Source organism: Bubalus kerabau, chromosome 1 (assembly GCF_029407905.1).
Source record: "Bubalus kerabau isolate K-KA32 ecotype Philippines breed swamp buffalo chromosome 1, PCC_UOA_SB_1v2, whole genome shotgun sequence".
Classification (NCBI taxonomy): Eukaryota; Metazoa; Chordata; class Mammalia; order Artiodactyla; family Bovidae; genus Bubalus; species Bubalus kerabau.
Genome location: NC_073624.1, coordinates 248,789,440 through 248,814,853, shown reverse-complemented (window position 1 = coordinate 248,814,853; position 25,414 = coordinate 248,789,440). Strand labels below are relative to the sequence as shown.

The 25,414-nt window shown below is 40.9% G+C and overlaps 1 protein-coding gene across 9 annotated transcripts in view; it reads right to left on the bottom strand.

Moving 5' to 3' along the window:
• Window positions 1–25,414, bottom strand: part of LOC129638082 (teneurin-2-like) — an 810,988-nt gene that overhangs the window by 68,115 nt on the left and 717,459 nt on the right. For 8 of the 9 annotated variants that reach the window (XM_055562648.1, XM_055562638.1, XM_055562656.1 and 5 more), the window contains one exon: window positions 19,193–19,492. In XM_055562648.1, coding sequence (XP_055418623.1) covers window positions 19,193–19,418 — 226 coding nt within the window. In that variant the 5' untranslated portion in view covers window positions 19,419–19,492. Of the gene's footprint in view, window positions 1–19,192; window positions 19,493–19,993; window positions 20,143–25,414 lie in introns of all 9 variants that reach the window. The other variant, XM_055562666.1, reaches the window with a different exon arrangement.

Sequence of the window (25,414 nt, the reverse complement as noted above, 5' to 3'; positions counted from 1 at the left end):
AAAAAAAAAACTTTATTCATTTATTTGGCTGCACTAAGTCTTAGTTACTGCATGCAAACTCTTAGCTGGCATGCAGGATCAAGTTCTCTGACCAGGGATCGAACTTGGGCCCCTTGCTTCAGGAGCATAAGGTCTTAGCCACTGGGCCACCAGGGAAGTCCCTCCTACTTTTCTTTAACCATGTTAATATACAGACAGATTCTTTACTTCACGTAGAACATAAAACTCACAAATGTAAAACTCAACTCTATGAATCCAGGGAAGGAACCATGAACTTGACCAGGAGGTGACCAAATGGGATGAACGGTGAACTGGGGCGTGGGAACTAGCGTTCTAGTTTAAACCGAGGAGCTTGTGCGACCTTGGCCACCACAGAAGCCCCAGAGTCTCAGTTTTCTTATCTGTCAAATGAGTGGTTTGAAACAGATGGTCCCCAAGGATCTGTCTGGTTCTGATATTCTCCAGCTCTAGTGCTTTTGAGTGCTTCCATGCCCTTGTCGTCCATGGTTTCCAGAGAAATAGCATCTGTCACATCAATGACACAGCATTTGTATCCCTCCCTTTATTTTTCCTCCTGCTAAGGTGTTTTAATCCTGACAGTATAATAGAATAAATCACAGCCATCAGAGATGGGAGTGACACTGGCCACACACATTAGAGATAAACAGTCAAAAATCACTCACCCATGCCTTCCCCTTGGCCCGAAGCCTCTGCTGTCTGACAACACTAAGCCTGAACTATGATTTCCATCTGGCTGCACAGATCCGAGCACTGGAATAGCCCTCTGCACTGTCTTGATGGCTGTAATGATACTTTGCTTCTCAGCAGCCTGCCCGTCCAGACCATCTCAACATTTGGATTTGATTTCCTCCCTCCAGCAAGTATAGAGGAAAGCATGGTTTTTACGTAGTCAATCAACAAACATTTCCAAGCAGCTACAAACAGCAGCCACTTAAGTCAGACTGTGTAAGTTTAGTTCTCTTCCATTTCTTTTATACAAAGCGCCTGTCCTTAGTAGGGTAGCTAAACCCTCTAAAGCTTGGTTGTCCTTAGGTATAGTGATAATTCTCATGTATGAATCTCATAGGTTATAATGAGACAGTAACAGTTCAATTACTAATATTATTGTCGCAACTCTTTTGTCTCTGCCTTAAGCAAGAGGGGAGTGCTATGGTGATACAGATTTGGGGAAATGGATAATAGTGACAGTAAGCTCCAAAGAGACAGTTTTCAGGATAATTGGTTGGCCTGGGGGCTAAGTCAGTCATGCAAGTGGCACATTTTCAAGATGAGCTGTTAGCCACGTTCATGTTTTGTTTCCTCAACACTTGGTTTAACTGGAATTTCTGCATCTCTGTACATAATCTACCTGTGAACTAGAAGCTGTGATAGTCCATACAACCAGGGATGGTTATGTTTGTGTATAACAGAGAACTTTCTAGTCTTTAAAAATAAAGATTCTTCTCTTTTAAGAAAAAAAAAAAAAGAAGCTGATACACCAGAGTTAGCTCTGAAAAGCCAAGGAATTGTTGTTTGCTAAGGACAACTGAGGAGCAGGAAGTCAGTACTCACTGTGTGTGGAGGGCAGGGCAGTGGAGGCCAGCGGAGGGCACGTGGTTTGAGATAAAGAACAGAAGGTTGGACCCACTGATCCAGAAAGTAAGACTTACAGATAAGGGCCAAGATCTAGTTGAAAAGTGCTTTCATTATGCTCTACAAAACGTCTCTGAAACTTAGCAAATCCAGAACAAGAGGTGAGCTTATTACCCTTCATGTATGAATGAACTCAGAGATTCCAAATGTCCATCAGACACATCTGAATCCCATGTAGGGCTCAGGATGCTGTTTTCCTTAAGCAATCCTAGATAGCTTTTACCTATTCTCCCTGCTGACTTTCTAACTAACTTAGGATCTGTTTCCCACAGAGAATTCAGGGCTTTCTCTATGAGATAAATGATAAGACACTGTTCTTCTGCTGAAAATACTCCAGTGAATTCCCACTGTCCATTTCGTTTAAGGTATCTATGATTTCTGTTCCTGTGTTTCCATTTTTAAAATTGGGGAGATATTGAATGCATATGGGTACGGTACATGGAAGAATTCCTGGCACTTCATAAGTACTCAATCAAAAGTATTATTATTAGAAAAAATAAGACACAACAAAACTCTGAAAGAAGGTACCTTTTGTTCATTTCATTCCTGACCAAACCCCTTTATAAACTGTGTTGAATCTTGTCCATAGGTTGCTGAATCCTTCTAATTCTGTGAAAGACTGAAAGCAAGTAGCTTACAGTATTAAACTACTGCATAATTTAACATTCTTTAATCATTCTCCTGAGATGTAAACTATGGTAGAACAAAAGCAAGTTGTTCACAAATACATTAATTTTGTATCTTCACAGCTTTGTGATCAAGCTGATTGAATTTCCTGAAAAGGGTTAATAAAAGGACCTTTTTAAGGTGTTCTTAGATCTGAGACTGAAATGATAACATGTGTTATCATTGCTGTTTTTTTTTTGTTTTTTTTTTTTAAGCCACCCAGTAAACACGAAAGACACGCGCTTAGATGATCTAGAAAAGAAGCAAAAGGCATGTTGGCTTTCACTCAGGGTTTGGCTAAAAATATATCATGACATGCAGGGCACAGGCATGTCCTAGAAAGCTCTCAGGGTACCAGGGCAGCCAAGAGGCATCTCTGGCCGACCTGGCACTAAGATTGCTTGATTGTGCCTGAGGAGGTGGGCGGTCTGGCAAAACCAGCCTTGAGTATAAAACAGCCTTTCAATGTTCTTTCTCAATCTTTCATGGCCAAACTGAAACAACACAGGGGAAAAGCTGCCCTGTAGGGAAGGGGAAAGAGGATCTGGGGATTGGAGGCAGAGCTGGGGACTGGATGTAATCCCTCCAGATTCTAAAGTGTGATGGGGATTCCTTGTTCAACAAATCTTTATTAAATTTCCCCATGCACAGCACTCTGGCTGGTACAAAAGGGGATGGAAAGATGCATGAGGCATTGTCTTTGTCCTCAAGGAACTTACAGGATAAGCTTGCTATTCTGCACTGTCTGAGATCTGATATAATGGCTTTCAAGGGGGAAAAGCAGTATCAGGTTTGTTAGGCATGTGGTTAGGAATCTCTCATGCACTACAAACAACCAAAAACAACCAAACAGGGAACTCTGTATGTTTACAACTTTTGTGTAAAACTACTCTAAAATTAAAAGTTTAAGAGTTTTGAGAAAAATAACCAAAGAAACAGAAAATCACATTTTATGTAAAAATCACATTTTATGTAGAAATCACATTTCTTATGTAAAATAACATCCAAAAAGCAAATCACAAACCTTCCAAAATTTAGTAAGTACCAAGACACATCTCTAATGTAAGCTCAATGCCTTCTTTTTAGATCAACCATTTCCCAGCTAAGAAGTCTTATATTGACAGCTTCAGGAGCTACACCTTCTCTACAGTCTTCCTTTGGCTTACATGGTGATTCTTTCAGCAATTTACCTGCCAAAGGCCTTAACCCATTTTGTCCTGTAAGGAGAAGCTGAGAAAAATTCTTGTGGATAGGTATATTATTCGGGACATGATTAAAAGGAGCAAGAGTGAAGGACAGGATGAAAAACAGGACAGGAAGAAACAGCAATACAAGAATCAGTTGTAGAGTTGGCCACTGCTGTGGGTGTTTAGTGATGATGGAGGTGGACCCTTCCAAGAAGCTTCAGGCTGTGCTTCTCAGGACAAAGGGGAGAGGCATTTATCCTTGGCTTCCTATCTGTTGGCTTCTGAACTTACTAGTCAAGGGGGCCCCACATCTGCCAGAGGTAGACTTTCTGACACTCCATTTTTCCTGTCTTTAAGGGCATTCAGCACTTCAGCATCAGAAAATTCCAGGGCAGGAAATGAGGCCAACGTGCATAGAGCCTCCCTAAACTGCCCCAGAAGTGGCCATTCTAGCAACATTTGGGATTAACATATACACACTACTATACATAAAATCGGAGAAGGCAATGGCACCCCACTCCAGTACTCTTGCCTGGAAAACCCCATGGGCGGAGGAGCCTGGTAGGCTGCAGTCCATGGGCTCGCAAAGAGTCGGACACGACTGAGCGACTTCACTTTCACTTTTCACTTTCATGCATTGGAGAAGGAAATGGCAACCCACTCCAGTGTTCTTGCCTGGAGAATCCCAGGGACAGGGGAGCCTGGTGGGCTGCCGTCTATGAGGTCGCACAGAGTCGGACACGACTGAAGTGACTTAGCAGCAGCAGCATACATAAAATAGATAACCAACAACGATCTACTATATAGCATAGGGAACTCTACTCAATAGTTTGTAATAACCTATATGGAAAAAGAATTTTAAAAAAAGAATGTATATATATATAACTGAATCACTTTGGTATATACCTGAAACTAACACAACATTATAAATCAATTATACTCCAATAAAATTAAAAAAAGAAGTGATGTGAATCACCAAAAAAATAATAAATAAAATCTGAGTATTTTATGAAAATGAAATCCACATTTCTCAATTTTCTTGAAAAGCTGAAAGATCTAACAACACTAGCCCTGAATTCCCAAAGGCACCAAATCATCAGAGCTGAGAGGCACGGCCTGCACATAAATAATCCAAATCAGGACAATCTCCATCATGGCACACAGGTGAAAACCCAGCCTGCTTGGTTCCATGATCTTATCTTCCCTGTGAGTGTCGGACTTTCAATCTTATTTGAACTATTCTCAGGCTTAATAAATATTCAAATCATAAAGCAGGTAGGAACCCACTATTAACATTACTCTTCCTCACTGCCTTCACCTTTCACCATACATGGAACCTGCTTGTCTTTCCTCTGAGGGGAGGCTTCAATTCATCATGACGGCTTTGCCATTGAAGATGTTCAATCAATGGACACAATTAATTGACTATAAGTTACATTCCAAGCCAGGTGCTCAAATTAAACCTGTGTTTAATGCTTAACAGAATACATGATGGGAAGCAGGAGTTCTGGAGGAATCCAGTTCCCTTAGTTCTTGTAACTTGGAACAGGGAGACCCTGACATCACAGAACCTATGATAAATAAGACATCATCAAATAGCTGCTCATTATTGATTTGATTTGGAAATATGATGTAATGTGCTCCTGGCTGTACCATATTTATGAATCAAAGCCCTCTAAGAATTAGGAAAAAAACTGAAATTAGGGGCTTCTGCATGAAAAGTGAGATTCCAAGTCACTACGCTAAGTGCTAGGCCCTGTACGCTTGAAATGCGATCAGTCGTCAAAGAAACTGTTACTTTCTGTAGTGTGTCCTTGTTGCACTCAATCCTCTGAGATGTTTCATTTATGTAAAAGTACCGTTTTAAAAATACTGATGCCTAGATCCAAACCAGCGTCTCTCCCCTGCTCCCCTGCCAGAGATTTTGATTGAACTGGCTTGGGTGTGGGGACTTTTCAAAACTCCCCAGAAGAGGCTAATGAGTGGCCACCAGTCCAGAGACAGAAATGACATGAGGGGGTGGCCCCACTTGCTGCCCCCTCGCTGCTCAGCTAGGACATCTCCGCACTCTGCTGGAGCCTCCCTGCTGTTTAGTCTCTGGGCTTGTGAAGCACAAAGTGTTAACTGGGTCACCTCCAGGCTGGGCTTTTGCAATGGGTAGAGATGGGGGTTAGGCTGTGAGCATTCACTGAATTGCCACTGTGAACTAAGGACCATTTGATCCTGAGGCTGCTAGGTGGTTGGGAACCTTTTTAAAGTCGATAGTGCCCCCTGCATCTGCAGTCATTTTGAGAGGGATTTTTGGGAGCTATGGATATTTACCTTGCAGTTGACTGTATTTTTTTTTTTTTTTTTGAGGACATTAAAGTAATAGTCCTCTCTTCTGTCAATGTTCCAGCTACAGCAAATAGATCCATAGAAACAAATTTAATCCACTGGAATTACTCTCTAAATAAATTCAACATTTTGGTTCACAGAGCTGCAAATAAATTGACCGCTTTAATTCCCTATATGTGGAGTGGACCTGAACTGTACAAGGACAGACTGAGAAGCACCTATTATGTAGTCAAGGTGGCCATGGACGAGGGGGAATTGAAAAGGAAGCACTTCAAACTATTTTTAAAATAAAATGCATCCCACTGGGACAGTGACTGCCCAATGCCTACTATTCAGAAATCAGGGTGAACAAAGAGAAGCTTCACATTTGGTGGTTCTGGCCAAAGAAAAAGCTCTGGAAAAAGGAGGAGAATAACAGGTCCAGCTAAGAATATAACAGAGTTCCTCTGACTTTTCTCTGTGTAGGTTTTTTCTTTTTTTTCCCCCAGAAAGATCTTTCCATCCTAGAGAAAATGTGTTAAAGATAATTCTCATGGTAACTTTGGTAAAATATTCCAATTATTATAAAAGGCTATTGGACATTATTAAATAAGTCTGTGTTGCACTTATTTTTAATATCTTTGTGCACACTCGGTATTTGTTCTGATGGCTCCCAGCAGACATTTATTACTAAAGTAGATCTGACTTGAGGTTGAGTGGAAAGGAAAGCAGTCAGTGTGGAAGGAATTTTGAGTAACTTGGTGGTATGATGGAATCTGGCTGCAGCAAAATGAGAGGGCTTGTGAAATATATGTGCCAATTAAGAAATGAATGTGAATTCACGGTGGCCAGACACCAGCCCCTTCCCCTTCATATGTCCCTAGAGATGCTTCTGGAATTGCCACAGCTGAAAATTAAATTACAAACCTAAAACATGACACTGAAAATGGAGTGTCTCCTTTGATAATATCGGCATGATGATTCATGAGTGGGTGGGTCAGCACCCCTTCTGAACTCAGAGTGCAAGGCATCCTGAGACAGGCATAGGCAACTACCCCACCTCTCACAGTGACGTTTTTCTAAAGCTTCTGGTCTGAATTATATCCTGCCACCAATCACAGTGCACCAAAGGCTCCCTACACATAAGACATAGTAGGTCCCTACAGAGACAGGACTGCAGTGCGTAGCACCAGCCTAGAAAAGCCAATATGTCATTGGAATGCCAATATTCAGAAAAAGCAAATGGTAGTGAATTTCAACATAGGTGCGTCAAAGTATGTTGCAGAAAACTCTTGCAAGTTGGCATTTCACAACATGAGATTTGATATCATCATGCCGGACAGATATACAACCCAGATTTCTAAGCAGATTCCTTCTGTGAGTCATGGTGCTTTAAATTCTTCTCATTAGAACAGGAAACAAACTACTAATGGAAATAAATTCTCTTGTCACTGCCTCCATGAGTCAGAAAACTGCACTTTGTTTTGAAGAGAAAAAGTTAAAATTTTACATAACCTCCTGTTCCTTCTGCCTCTGTAACTCCACTTGCTCTTTGCAAAGTCTGGATCATATAGGTCACGTAGTCTCAGAAAGTGGGGACTTACAATACTAGGAGCTGAAGCTTATCTCACTCACCCTTGTCCTGCTCTTTGCAATTGCCCAGCCCCTGCAAACCTGCTTGATCTTATGCCTGTCCCTGTAAAGGTCAGGCATTCCCCTCCCCATCTTGACTGCTGTTCCCGCACATGTGAAACCCCTGGGTTTAAACCAGCCTATTAGCAGCGAGTGTTGCCCACTACAGTCTGTCTATAAAAACTCCGTAACCTCTTGGTTCAGGCTCCGAGTTTGGACTATTAACTCTTCTGGGCCTGCCGGTGTAATAAACCTGAGCTCTCCAACTCTCCAAGTGTGGTGCTTGGTTTCCCAATTATTGGTTTCTGCAACAGTGTATCTCCTTATTCATGGGGGTCCTAACTTCCATGTGCCAAGGTTTCTGAGTTACTCATTAAGAGGTAACAACAACAAGAACAGCCATGGAGGGCCTGTGGAAATCAGAAGGCTGAGCTTTCTCCATAGAGGGGATCTGAAGGAGAATAGATCTGTGGGATGAATAGATCTGGAACAGGCAGGTAGATATTCAACAAGGAAGGAGTGGACACAGGAAAGTTCTGGTTAGTTTTGCAACGGCAACACCCTTCAGGGTCCTGGCATGTAACATAAGAGACTACAGAGAAGGACAGGTGATAAGACAAAAAGCAGCCATGGCATCTGTGGCAAATGGGAACCTGAATGGATTGGCAGTGGGCACACCATTCAAATGGCTAATGCAATCTATAGGCCAAACAAAACACAGGAGCCAAGCATGGCCTGTGTGCATTGACTTTGTGATCTCTGATCTAGGGGGTAATTTGGAAGCCAAGTTGTTGTAGTGGAGTGGGAAATATAATAGGTGTTGTTTTATTTATTTTTACCTGTAAGGAATGCTAAGTCAAGTTTAGATGGACTCAGTAGAGTATCTACAGAGAAGGCAATGGCAACCCACTCCAGTGCTCTTGGCTGGAGAATCCCATGGATGGAGAAGCCTGGTAGGTAACAGTCCATGGGGTCGCTAAGAGTCAGACACGACTGAGCGACTTCACTTTCACTTTTCACTTTCATGCATTGGAGAAGGAAATAGCAACCCACTCCAGTGTTCTTGCCTGGAGAATCCCAGGGATAGGGGAGCCTGTTGGGCTGCTGTCTATGGGGTCGCACAGAGTTGGACACAACTGACGCGACTTAGCAGCAGCAGAAGTAGAGTATCTAAAGGAATAATTTTTTTCTTTGTTTCCATTCTCTTTGCAGGATCTTCTTACTGTCTATTAATTACCTGTGTTCTCATGTGAGCCCATTATTTCTGCTCCTTGTACATTTTTTCTTCGCCGATCAAATCAAAGTGAAAGTGAAAGTCACTCGAACATGTCAGACTCTTTGCAACCCCATGGACTGCAGCCTGCCAGGCTTCTCTGTCCATGCAATTATCCAGGCAATACTGGAGTGGGTTGCCATTCCCTTCTCCAGGGGATCTTCCCAACCCAGGGATCGAACCCAGGTCTCCCACATTGCAGGCAGATTCTTTATTGTCTGAGCCACCAGGGAAGCTCAAAGCATTCCCAGTGACAATTAGCAAAACTAATTAGAATGACCACTTAATTTCTTCACAAACACCTCTTCTATAGCAGTTTTTAGCCTGGATCACACCAAGTCCCATACAATTATTTAGCTGTCATCTCCTCAGTCTCTATCCAGCTCAAATGTCTCAGCAGAATTTCAGAGTTGTACATTCAACTGTCTATTAGACATTGACATGTGTGTGGCCTGAGGGCGCCTCAAATTCAAAAGGTCTGCAGTCATACATCCTATCTGAACCTACAAACAGCCCATCCTCAGTGATGAGCAGGAACATGCAGTCAGTTGCCATATCCAGAAACTTTAGTGATGTTCTTGACTCTACTTCCTTCCCTGACCTTGCTTGTCCCACTAGTTGCCAGGAAATATTGATTTCATATTCTCAACATCCTCTTGTTTTTGCTAGTCAAGTTTCCAATTGGCAGAAATGAAATATACACTCAGGCATGTGCTCAAATCTGCTATGAGTTCCTGATTTATTTAGCCAATAAGAGAAAATGAGCAATGTGTTGTGGTCACACAGAGGGGCAGCAGACAACACATAAATCTTTTCCTATGTTTTCTTTGCCCTGGACCCATATGAGATACTCTGATGTTGGTGCCATTCTTTGCATAGACAAACCTAATAAGACTGAGAAAAACATTCAAATTTTTATAATACCATATTTTTATATTCTGGCTTATGTTGCCATTGCAGGAAAATTTGAAGTAACAATTTGAGGCATTTCCACTTTAAGGGGATATTTACAAACATTGATCTTTTCTGACTCTTTAAAGTAATCTTGGCATCGGGAAGGCAATATTCTTTTTGCAGGAGAACATAGCAGTCAATGCCCAAGAGAACCAGATTAGTATGCCTGCCTCCCACTTGTATAGGGTTCTTAAAGTCAACCATCTCTGTTCCTCAACAACATTTCTCAGATCATCTCTGTTATCCCAGTTTAGGGCACAAGGCTCCCTTGCCTAAACAAAACACAGCCTCCTACCCCACCTCACTGATCATCTTGTTTCCCTGTAACATACTCCATCGACTGAAGCAAGCATAATTTCTCTGAAATGCCTTCAGGAACCAGTTTCTCCCTTCCACTCCATCTCATATGTCCCCACGCCACATTCAGCTAACCTGAAGTTCTTTTATATCCTTGGAACAACTCATCTTTGTCACATCCAGATATTTGGATATGTTATATCTTTTGCCTGAATACTCTTTCTTGCCTCTTAAATCACCTAACTCCTCCTCATCCTTCAAGAGTATGAAGGAGTGTCACAATTTCTGAGATCCATGATGCACAATTCTGGGTGAGACACCTCCCCAGAGCCATTTAATATTTTCCGTTTTGCTGTTTTTATCAGATCAAATCTAGTTCTATGTCTATTATATTTTTCCTCTTTACGATTGTGAAGTTTTGTGAGCTTGGTGGTCATGTTTGCCTTATTTATTGTTGAGCACCATAACTTAACACAGTTGCCTCATCAGATCAAATCAGATCAGATCAGTTGCTCAGTTGTGTCCGACTCTTTGTGACCCCATGAATCGCAGCACACCAGGCCTCCCTGTCCATCACCAACTCCCGGAGTTCACTCAGACTGACTCAGTCCATCGAGTCAGTGATGCCATCCAGCCATCTCATCCTCTGTCGTCCCCTTCTCTTGCCCCCAATCCCTCCCAGCATCAGAGTCTTTTCCAATGAGTCAACTCTTCACATGAGGTGGCCAAAGTACTGGAGTTTCAGCTTTAGCATCATTCCTTCCAAAGAAATCCCAGGGCTGATCTCCTTCAGAATGGAATGGTTGGATCTCCTTGCAGTCCAAGGGACTCTCAAGAGTCTTCTCCAACACCACAGTTCAAAAGCATCAATTCTTCAGCGCTCAGCCTTCTTCACAGTCCAACTCTCACATCCATACATGACCACAGGAAAAACCATAGCCTTGACTAGACGAACCTTTGTTGGCAAAGTGATGTCTCTGCTTTTGAATATGCTATCTAGGTTGGTCATAACTTTCCTTCCAAGGCGTAAGCGTATTTTAATTTCATGGCTGTAGTCACCAACTGCAGTGATTTTGGAGCCCAGAAAAATAAAGTCTGACACTGTTTCCACTGTTTCCCCATCTATTTCCCATGAAGTGGTGGGACCAGATGCCATGATCTTCGTTTTCTGAATGCTGAGCTTTAAGCCAACTTTTTCACTCTCCACTTTCACTTTCATCAAGAGGCTTTTGAGTTCCTCTTCACTTTCGGCCATAAGGGTGGTGTCATCTGCATATCTGAGGTTATTGATATTTCTCCTGGCAATCTTGATTCCAGTTTGTGGTTCTTCCAGCCCAGCGTTTCTCATGATGTACTCTGCATATAAGTTAAATAAACAGGGTGACAATATACAGCCTTGACGTACTCCTTTTCCTATTTGGAACCAGTCTGTTGTTCCATGTCCAGTTCTAACTGTTGATTCCTGACCTGCATACAAATTTCTCAAGAGGCAGATCAGGTGCTCTGGTATTCCCATCTCTTTCAGAATTCTCCACAGTTTATTGTGATCCACACAAAGGCTTTGGCATAGTCAATAAAGCAGAAATAGATGTTTTTCTGGAACTCTCTTGCTTTTTCGATGATCCAGCGGATGTTGGCAATTTGATCTCTGGTTCCTCTGCCTTTTCTAAAACCAGCTTGAACATCAGGAAGTTCACGGTTCACATATTGCTGAAGCCTGGCTTGGAGAATTTTGAGCATTACTTTACTAGCGTGTGAGATGAGTGCAACTGTGCGGTAGTTTGAGCATTCTTTGGCATTGCCTTTCTTTGGGATTGGAATGAAAACTGACCTTTTCCAGTCCTGTGGCCACTGCTGAGTTTTCCAAATTTGCTGGCATATTGAGTGCAGCACTTTCACAGCATCATCTTTCAGGATTTGAAATAGCTCAACTGGAATTCCATCACCTCCACTAGTTCCATCACCTCCACAGTTGTCTCATGGCTACTCCTTAAAACTAAGGCAGTGTTTTAGAAACACCAGACTATCCATTATACAGAAGAAAAAAAAATGCTAGGGGAAAGACTAAGGGCAAAAGGCAACTTAAATGGTGAAGCAGAGGGACAATATTGCAATGTTGGAAGCTTCCCATGGGTTAGGAAACTTGAGACTAAAATAAAATTAAGAGGGATAATGGTCACGATATAGTGAAGATCAAAATAGAGAAGCAAGAAAAAGAGAGTCTTAGAAGACTCTACTAAGAGGCAAATGTTGTGATACCTTTCCCCCAAACTGGGGTTTTGGTGTCGGGGTGGGGAGGCGGCAGGAAACAGATATTGAGGAAAAGACAATTATGTTTGACACGTGATTTTTTAAGAAAAATATTCCAAAGGCAATTGGAAAAGCAGAAATGGAGCTTGGAAAGACCACATGTGTTTCATACTTGAGTGCTGCTAGTATTGGGGACATGGCGATATTTCTTACCTATGTCTGTTATCAAGACATTTATTTGCTATATAGTGTTAATGCCATCAGGCCTAGGAGGTACTCATAAGCCACTTCCAGGTACAGGATAGCCTAAGCCCAAGACAAGGCCAACTGAGGGTAGAGTGACAGAGGCATGAGCATGTGTCCCATGCCAGGCCCACCTGAACCTTCGTTAGGAATGTTCTGCTGATGATTGCAAAAGATTGCTTCCAATAGTGCTACCCAGGGAAGAAATCTGAGAGTGGGGTTATCAACAGACGTCTTCAAACATATCTCTCTCCAGTGTAAAGCCAAGTAAAGAGGAGGAGGAACAAGACACGATAAGTGTGAAGCCAGATGTACTTCTGGATTCTCCAACGATGTAAGACAAAGCATCTGATGTTTTCATAAGTTAATTTCAGTTAGGATATTATCCTACTTTTACTTGTAACTGAATGAGTCTTGAGAAAGAGAAGCTGTGAACACTAACATTATACAAACAAGGCTGCTTTAAAGGAGATGCAGTGGAGAAGAAAGAGGGGACGTCACAGGTGAAATGGAGAATTACCATGGGGGGAAGAAAAAGCAGAAAAAGGAAAACAATTCAAAGAAAGTTAGATCTGAAGTTGAAGGTATAATTGACAATAGGTAATTACTGAAAGAATAACAACTGGGAGACAGAAAGATTGTAATCTTAGAAGGGCAGAGAATATCAACAATGAACATCCAGAAAAGCTCAATTCTCTAAGTGACAAGGACTTCAAAGTATTACATGTAGCATGATGAGAATGAATTCATTTTCATCCAGAGTTTATATGTATAAAATCTGCTTGTAATTTAAACCCGTTCCTCAGATTTACATGCCAATTATATGCTATAAAAGGCACATCTGTTAAAATATTGCATCCAATGCCACTATCTTCGAGCATTTTTCTGTTTTTTTCTTTACTTGTAAAATTGTCTGACTAGCAACTCTACAGTGTGTTGGCATCAGCTGGCATTTGTTAGATTGTATCTTTCATTCCTTTCTAAAAATAGGGAAATAATCTATGAGTTATGCTCATCTTTGGGAGCAAAAGGTATGGTGTGTGGGGAGTCCAACAGCTGGAAGAGAATTTCTGGCTTCGAGGAGCCAGAACTATTGCAAGTCACAGGAAACAAACCTAAGCAAGGGGAAAAGGAGATTTGTGTTGCACACAATATTGTAAGGGTAGAAAGAGGACGATCACCACTTTTGCTTGCTATAAAATTAAAATGATAGTAATTATAACTGTTAGCATGTATTCAGCACTTATTAACAGAAAGATAACATCCACAGCATGATAAATGCATTGTCAAAAGAAAGGGTCCCAATAATCATATTGTGGAAACGTTTATAAGAACAGAAAAGAAGACTTAGTCTACATTCTCGAACGTGATCAAGGTCACACTGCTCAAAGACATCGATACTGAGATTTAGACACAGTTTAACTCTGGGTCTGCCACTACTCTCCCATATGCCTTTCAGATGAAGCAACAAGCATTTGAGTTAGCCAGCAAGAAGATAACATATCATTATCCACTGAAATGTTATAAATTCTCTTTTTTTTAAGTTTTTTTTTTTAAAGCAACAACACGACAGTAAGAAGTATTGATAAAATATTATTCTCAGTTGAAGTATGAAAAAGAAGTCCTGCCTAGGGGTAGAAGAATAAATGGAATACAATCTCCTTAAGCTACTGATCAAGTCTTCCAGATATTTATCAACCAAACTTTTGAATACTTCTAAAATGTAAAAGTTTATCATTATAGGTAAATTAAAAGCCTAGGGTTTTCAAAATAGAACCTAAATGGTGCTTTGGGTACAGTGGATAAGTAACTATATTAAGACAATGGTATAAACAGAAATACTCATACATTCTCAATATACTTCAATAATTATAATATACATTAATTGATACAGGTAACCACTTGAGTTTATTGGTTTGTGAGTTTTTAGATCATTAGCACATGTTAAAGTTATGCTATGTCAAACTACACAGAGCAAAAATGTATTGCCCAAATTATTTTAAAGATCATAAGAGTGAAAACTGGTTTACGACATGCCAGAATCAAACCCAGTGTCAAATGCATATGCGTATGTGTTGATGTATTTTTAAATGGTTAGTGAAGTTATTTCTATGCTAGATCTGATGGACAGAAGTGATACAAGCAATTTTTCAAAACTCCAATCTTCCCCCAATTCATTCTTCAACCTTGACCCAAACAGACAGCCTGAAGTACAGAGAAAGAATTTAATCTCGGCCACCTCTCAAGAGGCTTGTACCACTAACTGGAAAGGAGGGCTGTTTGAGGGATGAGCAGCCTGGTGGAACTCTCTGGTACACTGGGCCTTGACTATAGCCCAGAAACTCTGTTTGCCTAAGAAATAGTATTTAGAGAGGGACTCCTTGCTTGGTTAGTGTTCCAGAATGAGAGGTGCTGCATAAAAGTGATGACCTCGGGGAGGGCAGAGAATCAGTGCTGACTAGCCTGGCAATCATATTGACCCTGGAAACTTTTTCCTTCAGGAGTGGGTGGTGGGAAGGTCTTGTAGGAAGGAAGGTTTCCAAGGAGTCCGGGATGGTTGTGAACATGGAGGGGAGTGGGCGAGAACAGGAATCTAGATCAGCAGTGCTGGTGGTGGTGGAGCTCATTCTAGGTTCCATCAACCTTAGTGATTACAGTTCCTATACTGAGAAAGCCTCATAGGTGTGTTGACACCTAAAAGGTTTAGACATTGAATTTCACAGCCTTTGACTGAGGCTGAATGTCTGGTTTTCATTGGTTTACTTATTTATTTGAGAAGTACTCAAACGCATTGGTTTAAAACATAGCTCTTGAATCCAACTTCCTGTATGGGAAACCTGTCTCTAGTTCTTCCTATGTTTGTGACCTTGGATGATTTCTTTAATCTCCCCATGCCTTGCTTTCTTAATCCAGAAAAAAACGGACTAATAATAGTACCCACTTTACAATATTACCGTGGATATTAACTGAGTTACTACAAGTAAAGTGCTTAGATGGGCACCTGATGAAGAAAGTCTCCATGACTGTTAGCCATTACTCTTTGGTGATTATTGTTGTTGTTATTCAGTATATCTGAAGACTCTATAATAATCCAGGTGAAGCACAGTATTAGACCAGAGCCAGAAGTACATAAATATGCAAAAGCGGAGTTCACATCTAACTTGAGGCTCTTAAGCCCCAGGAGGATGTCTTGTGTATCACACTGCTCTACACCCTAACTTCAGGGTCCAAAATGACAAGCTGATACAACCGGGCTGAGCACTTGGCTGACCTGTATTATTCAAAGTGGCATCTATTTCACAGATCAGGCAGGGACTGGGTTTGCCCAGGGATCGGACCACCGGTCACTTTTGTCGGGTGCATTAACTTTCAGACCACTAGGATGCTATTTAGTGCAGGATTAGTCATTTACTAATTACTCCAGCGGCCACAGACCTAAGGTCAGTCATTTTCTCCCTCCACACCAGGAGAATCCAACATAATAGAAGCCAGACAGGTAATTTGCCTTGTCTCTTCTTAGGAGAGACCCACAGGAGGAGGAGGCAGGAGGAGGATTCTGTGTTGAAAGCAAGCAAAGGAGTTTTACTTTGACAGGCATTTCCATAAGCTTCTCAGGGGAACTTGTGGCCCATCTTTCCTGCTGGGACCTGGCAGGTTCTCACATCTGATGCTTGCTGCTGGCCAGCTGGGGAAACCGGACAAGGTCTGACCCCAGCCCCTAATCACTTCTACTAGCTGGCAAGTCTTTTCCCCTCTGAGCATCTGGAGAGTCATCCGACTGTGTTTGCCAAACTTGCTTGCAAGTGAGAAGCGTGTTTGTTTTATGATCGCTGTCTTGGGTTTTAAATAAGAATACCGTAGGAGATGATCCCGCTCTGATCCTTGCTAATGTACCTCTAGGCTAATAAGTGCTGAGATGATCCTCCTCTTTGATTTCATGAATAAGAAAATAAAATGGGAAATGCATGACATTTAAAAAAAATTATTGTTATTACTGAGTGTAAAATTTGTTTTAACCCTCTCTGGAGTGGCTAAGTTTCACACTGAAAATGCTGCTTGCCAGATTGTATCTCCTGTTCCTCCTCTCCTTAAATATGTGCTTATTTACTTCCTGCAGAGTTCAATTTTAGAACCCATCAAAGTAGATCCACTCAGACTGACTACATTTTCATGCATAAATTCATAGATGTCTTCAGAAGGAATTGCACTTGCATATGCAAATACTTCCAATGCCTTTTCATTTCTACTTTTGGCCTGCACAGTTTTTAATTCATGCAAACACATTACACAAACAAATATGGGCTCAATAACAACACAAGGCATGTGTGAATTGTTAATTGCAAAGCGAAGGGTTTGATATGGCCAAGCGACTTTCATTATTATCAATGGAGAGGAACAAGATTAAACAGGAAGAATAAAGGTATATTTGAAAATAAAATCCCAAGCACTTGGTTTCATTTTATGTAAATATTAATAAGGGAAAAGGTGACAGACAAATCCACAGTTCAACAATAATCTGGGATCTACAGTTCAGTGCACAATGATCAGAAGCCAGGATGTACCTTTAATGAGACTTAGGAAGGAGAGGCCACATTTTAGCCCAGAATCATGAGAAACAAAAACATATGCAATAATATCATAAAGGAAACAGAAAACACAACAGAAAACGAAAGGCTGTCAACCTTGTTGAATGTGCATCACCTTTCAAAATATCTCAGTCTTGTATGAGAGACACCCCTGGAAGCAACAGGCAGGTATCCTCAGTTTTCAAATTGGAGTTAAGCCTTCCTTTAATTAAGCTGTGATTCCTCAGGTTTTTTTTTTCTTCTAATTTCCACTACTTGCACTTTGGGGTCAGGTGAGAACTTAACAAAGTAAAACACTTGTTGAAATTACTCACAGATCAAAGACATCTGATACAGAGCAATTTTCAAGCAACCCTCCTCCCCTTGTTTGCAATGTGTTTCATTTACATGCAGTTAACTCAGAAAATAAGAGTGAAGATTAAATAACAAGTGCATTCTTCAAGGGTCTACAAACGCAGTAGAGATAAAATTTTAACTGTTTCTCCGCTGATTTTGTGGCATGTTTTATTAAATATAAAAGGTGAAGCTAGGCTAATGGAGGAGCATTTGAGAACATGTTTTTTTAGAACAATCACTGGATTATAGGAGATATACATATATATTACATATAAGTAGTGCTTTCTAAGAAATAAACAAAAGACGAAGTAAGCTAAGCTAAGGAAACTAAGAAACCAGGGATGGAATTTGAAGCTTCTACAGACTGCATGTTTGTGACTCTCCAAAATTTTTATATGAAAACTAACCCTCAATGGTATTTGGAGGTGGGGCTTTTGGGAGGTAAATGAATTACAAGGGTGGAACCCTCATAAATAGGTTTAGTGCCCTTATAAAAGAGGCCCCAGAGAGTTTCCTTGCCCTCCCAGCTGTATGAGGACACAGAACAAGATGGCCATCTATGGGCCAGGAAGACACCTCTCAGCAGCACTCAAATCTGCTAGGACTTGACCTTAACCTTCCCTGCTTCCAGAACTGTGCAAACTAAATTTCTGTTATTTATAAGCCACCAGTTCCCAGTATTTTGTTATAGCAGCCTGAAAGGAACAAGACACAAGCTAGGGTATCTAATGAAGAATTAAATTAGTTGCATCATTTACTGACAGGGACATAGAATAAGAACTATACAATCAGTATTAACACATGATGCAGTAGACCAGCAGCCGGAACCTTGACCCTTGGCACTGCAGAGTGCCCCTTCCTGGTGTATTCACTGCTGTTTTGCGTGTTCACTGGTAATTTTGCTAAGACTTTATGTAAATCACATATAGGGTGAGGTTGGTACACAAAGCATAAGACCTGGAGCCAACCAGTCAACTTGGACACACTGCCTTTCAACACTGTGCCTGAGTCCAGGCGTTCACACATTTACAGCAACTCATCACAAGTGATAACAAAATTTCCCATGGATAGTGACTAAGAAGAGAATGCCAACTGTCAGTGCTTAGGATGAAAACATTCTCCTCCCCAAAGAAATCAAAATTGCATAAGAAAATTATGTTTAGGCGAAAGCAGGTGTGGGAATTATACCAGTGGAATTGGAATTGACCTATACTTCAAAACATTAAAAACATGTGTAACTCAGAATTAACACCACATGTTTTGGGCGGGGGCAGAGAGAAATGAATTATTATATGGGAGGGGAGTGGAGAGAGATTCAAATATGTTTTTATCATTATATGATTTGTTCAAAGAGAATATAACCGAGAAGCTCAATGTGAGAAGCAGGAGAAATCTGAACTCTTAGAGGCTTGTGTCTCGGTTTCAAGGAGAATAGTTTAAAAATCACAGATAATTCCATGTTCCTTGGGACTGCGATCCATCATGGTCACAGGGATATGCCTCATGGAGCCAAGGGTCTGCTCTCTGTTACATCTGATCAAAACCTACCCTGGTGTGTCTCCAAAAGTAACCAACAAACTGTCAAAGAATTGAAGTGTCTAGGACAGAAGAGGCCCTTCTGTGATCCCCATAGGAATCTGACATGGGTTGACAAGAAGATTGTTCTCTTAAACTAAACTTGAATGGAGACTTGATGCAGACCTGCTTTGCTCCTTGTTTCCACCAACCTCAGTCATCGATGTGCAACAGTGCAAGCCAGTAAGACAGCTCAGACCTTCAGTGTGGTCAGCTCCACCTACCTTGTCTTGGGAACTCGTCTGACTCCCGGTGAACGAGGTCTGTGACTCGGTTTCCATAGTGCATCCTGCTGTCATGATCATAGGCCTTCAGAGTCTCGCTGGAGCTGTAGGACTTCTGGGTGGGCACACGACAGTCTTCACTGTCCAGGGAGGAGCTCGTGTAGCGACACTCCTTGCCACACCGTCCCCTGGTCAGAGAGCGGTGTCGCCGGTCTTTGACATCCATTATCCCAGGTCTGGCAGAAGGCTGATTCTTTCTGAAAAGTCAGGCTGGGGTTTGGGCACTTGTCACTTGGCCACCTAAAAACATCACAGGAGAAAAACTCAGACTATGATTCTAAGAATTACTGCCTTCTGTTCTGATTCATGCTTCGACTTGGATCAAAATGCACAAAGGCAAATTTGATCAGTGCTGCATCATCTCTTCTGCACACGCTTAATGTATACTTAAACAATCAGCCTAAATAGAATCATTTGACGCAGTAAATTAATTCCCATGCTATTTAGCTAAATAGATTTTAGGGGAAAATAGTAGCAAAATAACTCATATTTTGATTTTCTATATGTGTGAAGACGACATGGTAAGTCTGTCACTCTAATGAAAGATCTTACTATGAAGTGGTTCAGAGAAAAACTGATTTTATCTGACTTGAATTGCTTTCTCTTTTTCCTGCTGAAGGACTGGGGGAAAAAACACCAAAATTAAATAAATACAAATAAAATAAAGATGTAAAAGGCATAAATATATGCTGATAATGCTTTTAATGGTACCATGTCACACTGGACTGACATAAAACTTGCCTGGCTGGGTATGGAGAATAACAATATAAGGCATTCTTGACAAGCAGTCTTCCTCTGATTTATTTAATGAGCCTTCAGTAAACTCCTCATCTGGTTTATCTTCTTGGCAAATCTGATTCTTGGACACACCTGGTCTTTTCCCTGGTCACCTGCCAACAGGACATCTTGCTCACAGAGGTCCAACTGGCACAGCCACATGGCTATCAACCTAAGCCCACCCTAGCGTCCTTTTCACAGTTGGGATATCCACTGTGGAAAAGAAAAATGGGGAAGAGGACTGAATGCAACAGGTAAGTTGATGGAAAGAAGCCTCTCCAACATATGATCTGGAAACCAGGGAGCCCCCCAGCTTGACACCCGGGACCTAGGAATGTAGACAAACATCACTCAGAAAACTCTAGCCTTCTGCCGAGCAAATAAGATCAAAACGCTTAGATGCCTCCAAGTTCCAAATGATAGGCTCTTATTGATTTCATCGGCCATGCAAAATAGCCTGGACCACAGGGCCAGGGCCTAGACAGAATGGAAAAACACAAATTTAATTAAAATGGCAAATACAACCCAAGCCAGTGTAATGATTTTTATCCAGGCTTCTGATGCTCACTGTCTCCTCAATATGTCCGAATGTACTTGGGGAGCAGGTCTATAGTTTGGAGCCCCTCTGCTCTTTTTTGGTTATTTACCACACTGCAATGAGATGCTTGTGTATACCAAGGGACTAGCCTAAATGTGCAGCAATGTGGAAGGCATCAGCCCCAAGAAAGCAGAAGCCAAGTTATCTCTTCCTTGTCCTTTCATACCAAGAGGTCCTTCTGGATCTCAGAAACCCTCCTAATTAAGACTATTTGTGTATAGTATCAAATATTGCCTGTAATCATGAATACCTTTGTTTGACAACTGGCAATAAAAAGAGGGCATATCTGTGGTAAACATCAAGCAGAGTCGAGCTCTTGCTACAGTCACTTATAAAAAATTAATTCTCAGTTTCCTGGAACCTACAGTCTCTGACTTAAGAAGCTGAGAAGCATCTTTGAGAGTCACCAGTCAAGACTCCAGGACCTGCTTAGGGAGCAAAGATGATCAACGTCAGCATGGAAGTTTTGGGGGCTGCACCAAAGATTAAAGTGTCTTAACATTAGTGCAATTTCTAGATGTCCAAAAACTTCTCCCTTAACACCCAACATGTGATCTTAACATTTTAGAATCCATAGTATAGGCTGGTTAAGAGCATGGCTATTGTACTCTTGTTGGATATCAATCTCATCGTGACCACTGACTAGCCAGAGCCCTTGTGAAATTCAGGTTCTCAACCACTGAAAATAGAAAATACGTATTTACAGATGAGAGTATTTATAAAAATTAGATGGGACACTATGGGAAAGCTCTCAATATGCTGCCTAACACATGGTAAGGGCTAAGAAGTAGTTTTTTCTTCCTCTGAATGATTAAAAATAATTTTTTGTCTAAGCTAAGTAGCTACAAATTTGCATAAGACAGAGATGATCATATGAATCCCTGAAACTCAAACTTCTAATTATAAATATCAATACTTGAACTACATACAGATAAGGGAAGACTTTTAGTACCTACCAAGGATGTGAAAGTGAAAGTGAAGTCACTCAGTCATGTCGGACTGTTTGCCACCCCATGGACTGTAGCCCACCAGGATCCTCAGTTCATGGGACCTTCCAGGCAAGAATACTGGAGTGGGTTGCCATTTCCTTCTTCAGGGGATCTTCCCAACCCAGGGATCAAACCCGGGTCTCTCTCATTGTAGGCAGACACTTTACTGTCTGAGCTACCGGGGAAGCCACTAAGGATGTAGGTTGTGCTAATGCTAAAAAAATCTACTTGCCAATGCAGGAGACAAGATGCAAGTTTGATCCCTGGGTGGGGAAGATCCCCCAGAGAAGGGAATGGCATCACCTTCTAGTATTCTTGCCTGGAAAATTCCACAGGCAGAGGAGCCTGGAGGGCTGCAGTCTCAGTTCAGTTGCTCAGTTGTGTCCGACTCTTTGTGACCCCATGGACTGCAGCATGCCAGGCCTCCTTGTCCATTACCAATTCCCAGACCTTACTCAAACTCATGTCCATTGAGTCAGTGATGCCATTCAACCATCTCATCCTCTGTTGTCCCCTTCTCCTCCTGCCTTGTATCTTTCCCAGTATCAGGGTCTTTTCAGAGGACTCAGTTCTTCTCATTAGGTGGTCAAAGTATTGGAGTTTCAGCTTCAGCATCAGTCCTTCCAATGAATATTCAGGACTGATCTCCTTTAGGATGGACAGGTTGGATCTCCTTGCAGTCCAAGGGACTCTCAAGAGTCTTCTCCAACACCACAGTTTCTAAAGTATCATTTCTTTGGCGCTTAGCTTTCTTTATAGTCCAATTCGCACATCCATACATGCGTACTGGGAAAATCATACATAGCTAGAGTCTATGAAGCTGCAGAGAGTCTGACCCCACTGAACACCCACACAAGGATATATAAGATTGTGTGCTCTAACCCTGAGGAGCTACAAGTGTTCTGGGGGAGAAGGGTTGGCTGTTTTGAATGTATTTTATCATTTTTCTCTCCTCTGCTTCACTGTGAGTTTTTACTTTTTAATGTTTTCAGTGTTCCTAACTCATGAAATCCTATCTCCTCTCATTTGCATTATGCTTTGGAAATTGGGCTGACTTTCTACGTCTACATGTATGTGATTTTATTTTACACATATTTTTAAAAATCACGCTCTAAGTGGGAGCCTAAAGGCTTATTACCTATTTATAAAGTACAAGAAATTTAATGTTTGGACATTTTGACGTCTAATTTGGTTGCCTAGTGATCTCTTCCTGCTAAATTTCTTTCTTGCCTAGGCCCTTGATAGTTGAGTTTGTCAGCAATGTCACCTCCAGATAACTGATAGACATTTATATAAAATGAGGTAAGAAAATGACAAATTTTAGCCAAGGAAAGCTAATTTCTTAGAAAACTGAGCAGAGTATACAGGCTGTTGGACTCTAGACATTTTGTATTTATCCCGCTTGTTATTTAAAAATTAATTTCCAATAAAAAAAGAGACAAACCAGCAGAATTTATATTAAAATCTGGGTCCTGAGCTTATTATGGAAAATTACGCACTCTAGAAATTCCCACTTCCAAAACGATTGAATAAGTGTACTTTTACAATTTTTTTCCCCCACTAGGTATAGCTGAAGACCCTATACATTATATATATAAAATAACAGTAGGAAGAATCTGAAAAGTAGGAATAAGAGACAGACTTACTAGTGCCCTCAGGACCTAAGGAACAAAACTGTGGTGAGTTTCTGAAATTTCTTTTTGCCCTATATATTTCATTCTTGGAGCTAAAGATATTGTCAACCCAGAAACAGCAACAGACTCAGACCATAAAAATTCCAACAAAAGTCTGCTGCCTCTAGCCAGAGGACTTTGAACGGGGCAGCCTAACGAGAGGGGAAACATTTAGATGTTAATCATCTCACCCTAGCCAAATACCATAGGAAATGCAGTAGCCCCCACTCCCACCTTCACCAGCAAAAGCCAAGTGTGGAGCCTAGATTTCCATGTTTCTGAGGAAGCAACAAGCCACCCCAACCCCAAACAGTGGTTCACAGAAGGTTAAGAAGGCAGATAGGACTTTCATGCCTTCGAGGAAGTAATGAGGTCATTTTCTCCTCAGAGGGTGCCAGCCTGGTCTTCCACCCTCACTAGGTGGTTATAAGGTGTCACTCTTCTTTGCTAGGGTGGTATAGGAGGAGGACTAGTGGAGACTCAGGACTTTCATTATTTCCCAGTGGTAATGAGTCCTTCTGCCTATTGTTGTGGGCTATTGGTGCTAGCAGATATCACGTGGGGAGGAGTCATGGAGCACTCCTAACCCTATCACCAGGGAACTATCAGTGGAGGTCTAGTGGCGGACCAGAACTCCCAGCTCTCCTCCTCTCCCAGTTCCTAACAAGGAACTCTCTGCCCTAAAGTGCCAGCAAAGACTGAGTGAAAAACCTGGACTTTTAGGCAAAAGTAGCAATGATGAGGTAGGATCCCTCATCTTACAGAGCAGCGTCAGAGGAAACCAACTATAATAGAAGGTTTAAATAAGACATAGACTCTCATAACACAATACCTCAAATGTCCAGATTTCAGAAAACAAAACAAAACAAAACCTATACCACCAAGAGTTAGAAAATTTTCAAACGGAATGAAGAAGGTTTAATCTATAGATACCAATATTGAGAGGAGAAAGATGTTAGAATTATTTGACATAGATTTAAAAACAGCCATCATAAAATGCTTCAACAGTAATTTAAAGCACACTTTAAACAAATTAAAAAAAAAAAAAGGTCTCAGCAAACAAATAGAAGATACAAAGACTCCAATAGAAATTTTAGAAGTGAAAATTAAAATAGCCAAAAAAAAATTAATAGATGGACTCAAGAGAAGAATAAAGAGATAGAAGAAAGGATGAAGGAACTTGAAAACTGAACAATGGAAATTACCCACTCTATACAGTTGATTAAAAAACAAACTAAAGAAGAAAAAATGAACAGAGCCTTAGGGACCTACCTACAGAATTAGAACAAAATACTTAATGCTTATGTTATCAGAGTCACCGAGGAAAAGAATATGAAAGAGGGGCTGAGAAAGTGCTAAAACAGTAGCTGAATACATCCAAATTTGTAAACATTCAAGATGCTGAACAAACCCCGAAAAGGGTAAAGTCAAATGCATTTACTTTAAGACATTATCACAGCTAAACTTCTGAAAACTTAAGACAAAGAAAATCTAGAAGGCAGTGAGGAAAAGCGATACCTTACCTTTAGGGGAAAGCAATTTGAATGAAAGTAGATTTTTTTCTCAGACCATGGAAGCAAGATGGAAATGGCAAAACATTTTTCAAATGCTGAGAGAAAAGAAATTTCAACCCAGAAATCTAGATCAAGTGAAAATATCCTTCTAGAATGAAGGAGAAGACATGACATTCTCAGATGGATGAAAACTAAGCAACATTATGACCAGCAGACCTATTCTGAATTAATGTTGAAAGAAGTATTCCTCTAAAACAGAAGGGGGGAAAAAATCTTGGAAATAATGAAAAAAAAAAAGAAAGAATATATATGCTTAGTGAAAATATTAATAAAGACCAAAGACTCCCTCCTTTTGAGTTTTCCAAATTACTTTTAATGGTTGAAGTAAAAATTATAAAATTGTCTGATGAGGTTTTAAATATGTAGAGGTCATATTTAAGAAATGATATTATAAATGAGAAGGGTAAAAATATATAAAGGGAGGTAGGGTTTCCACAATATAACTGGTAAAGTGATGAAAGCAGTAAACTGGGATAAGACATGTAGGTATAATGTAACAGCTAAAAAGACTATACAAAAGGATGCACTCAAAAACACTGTAGTTTTTGAAC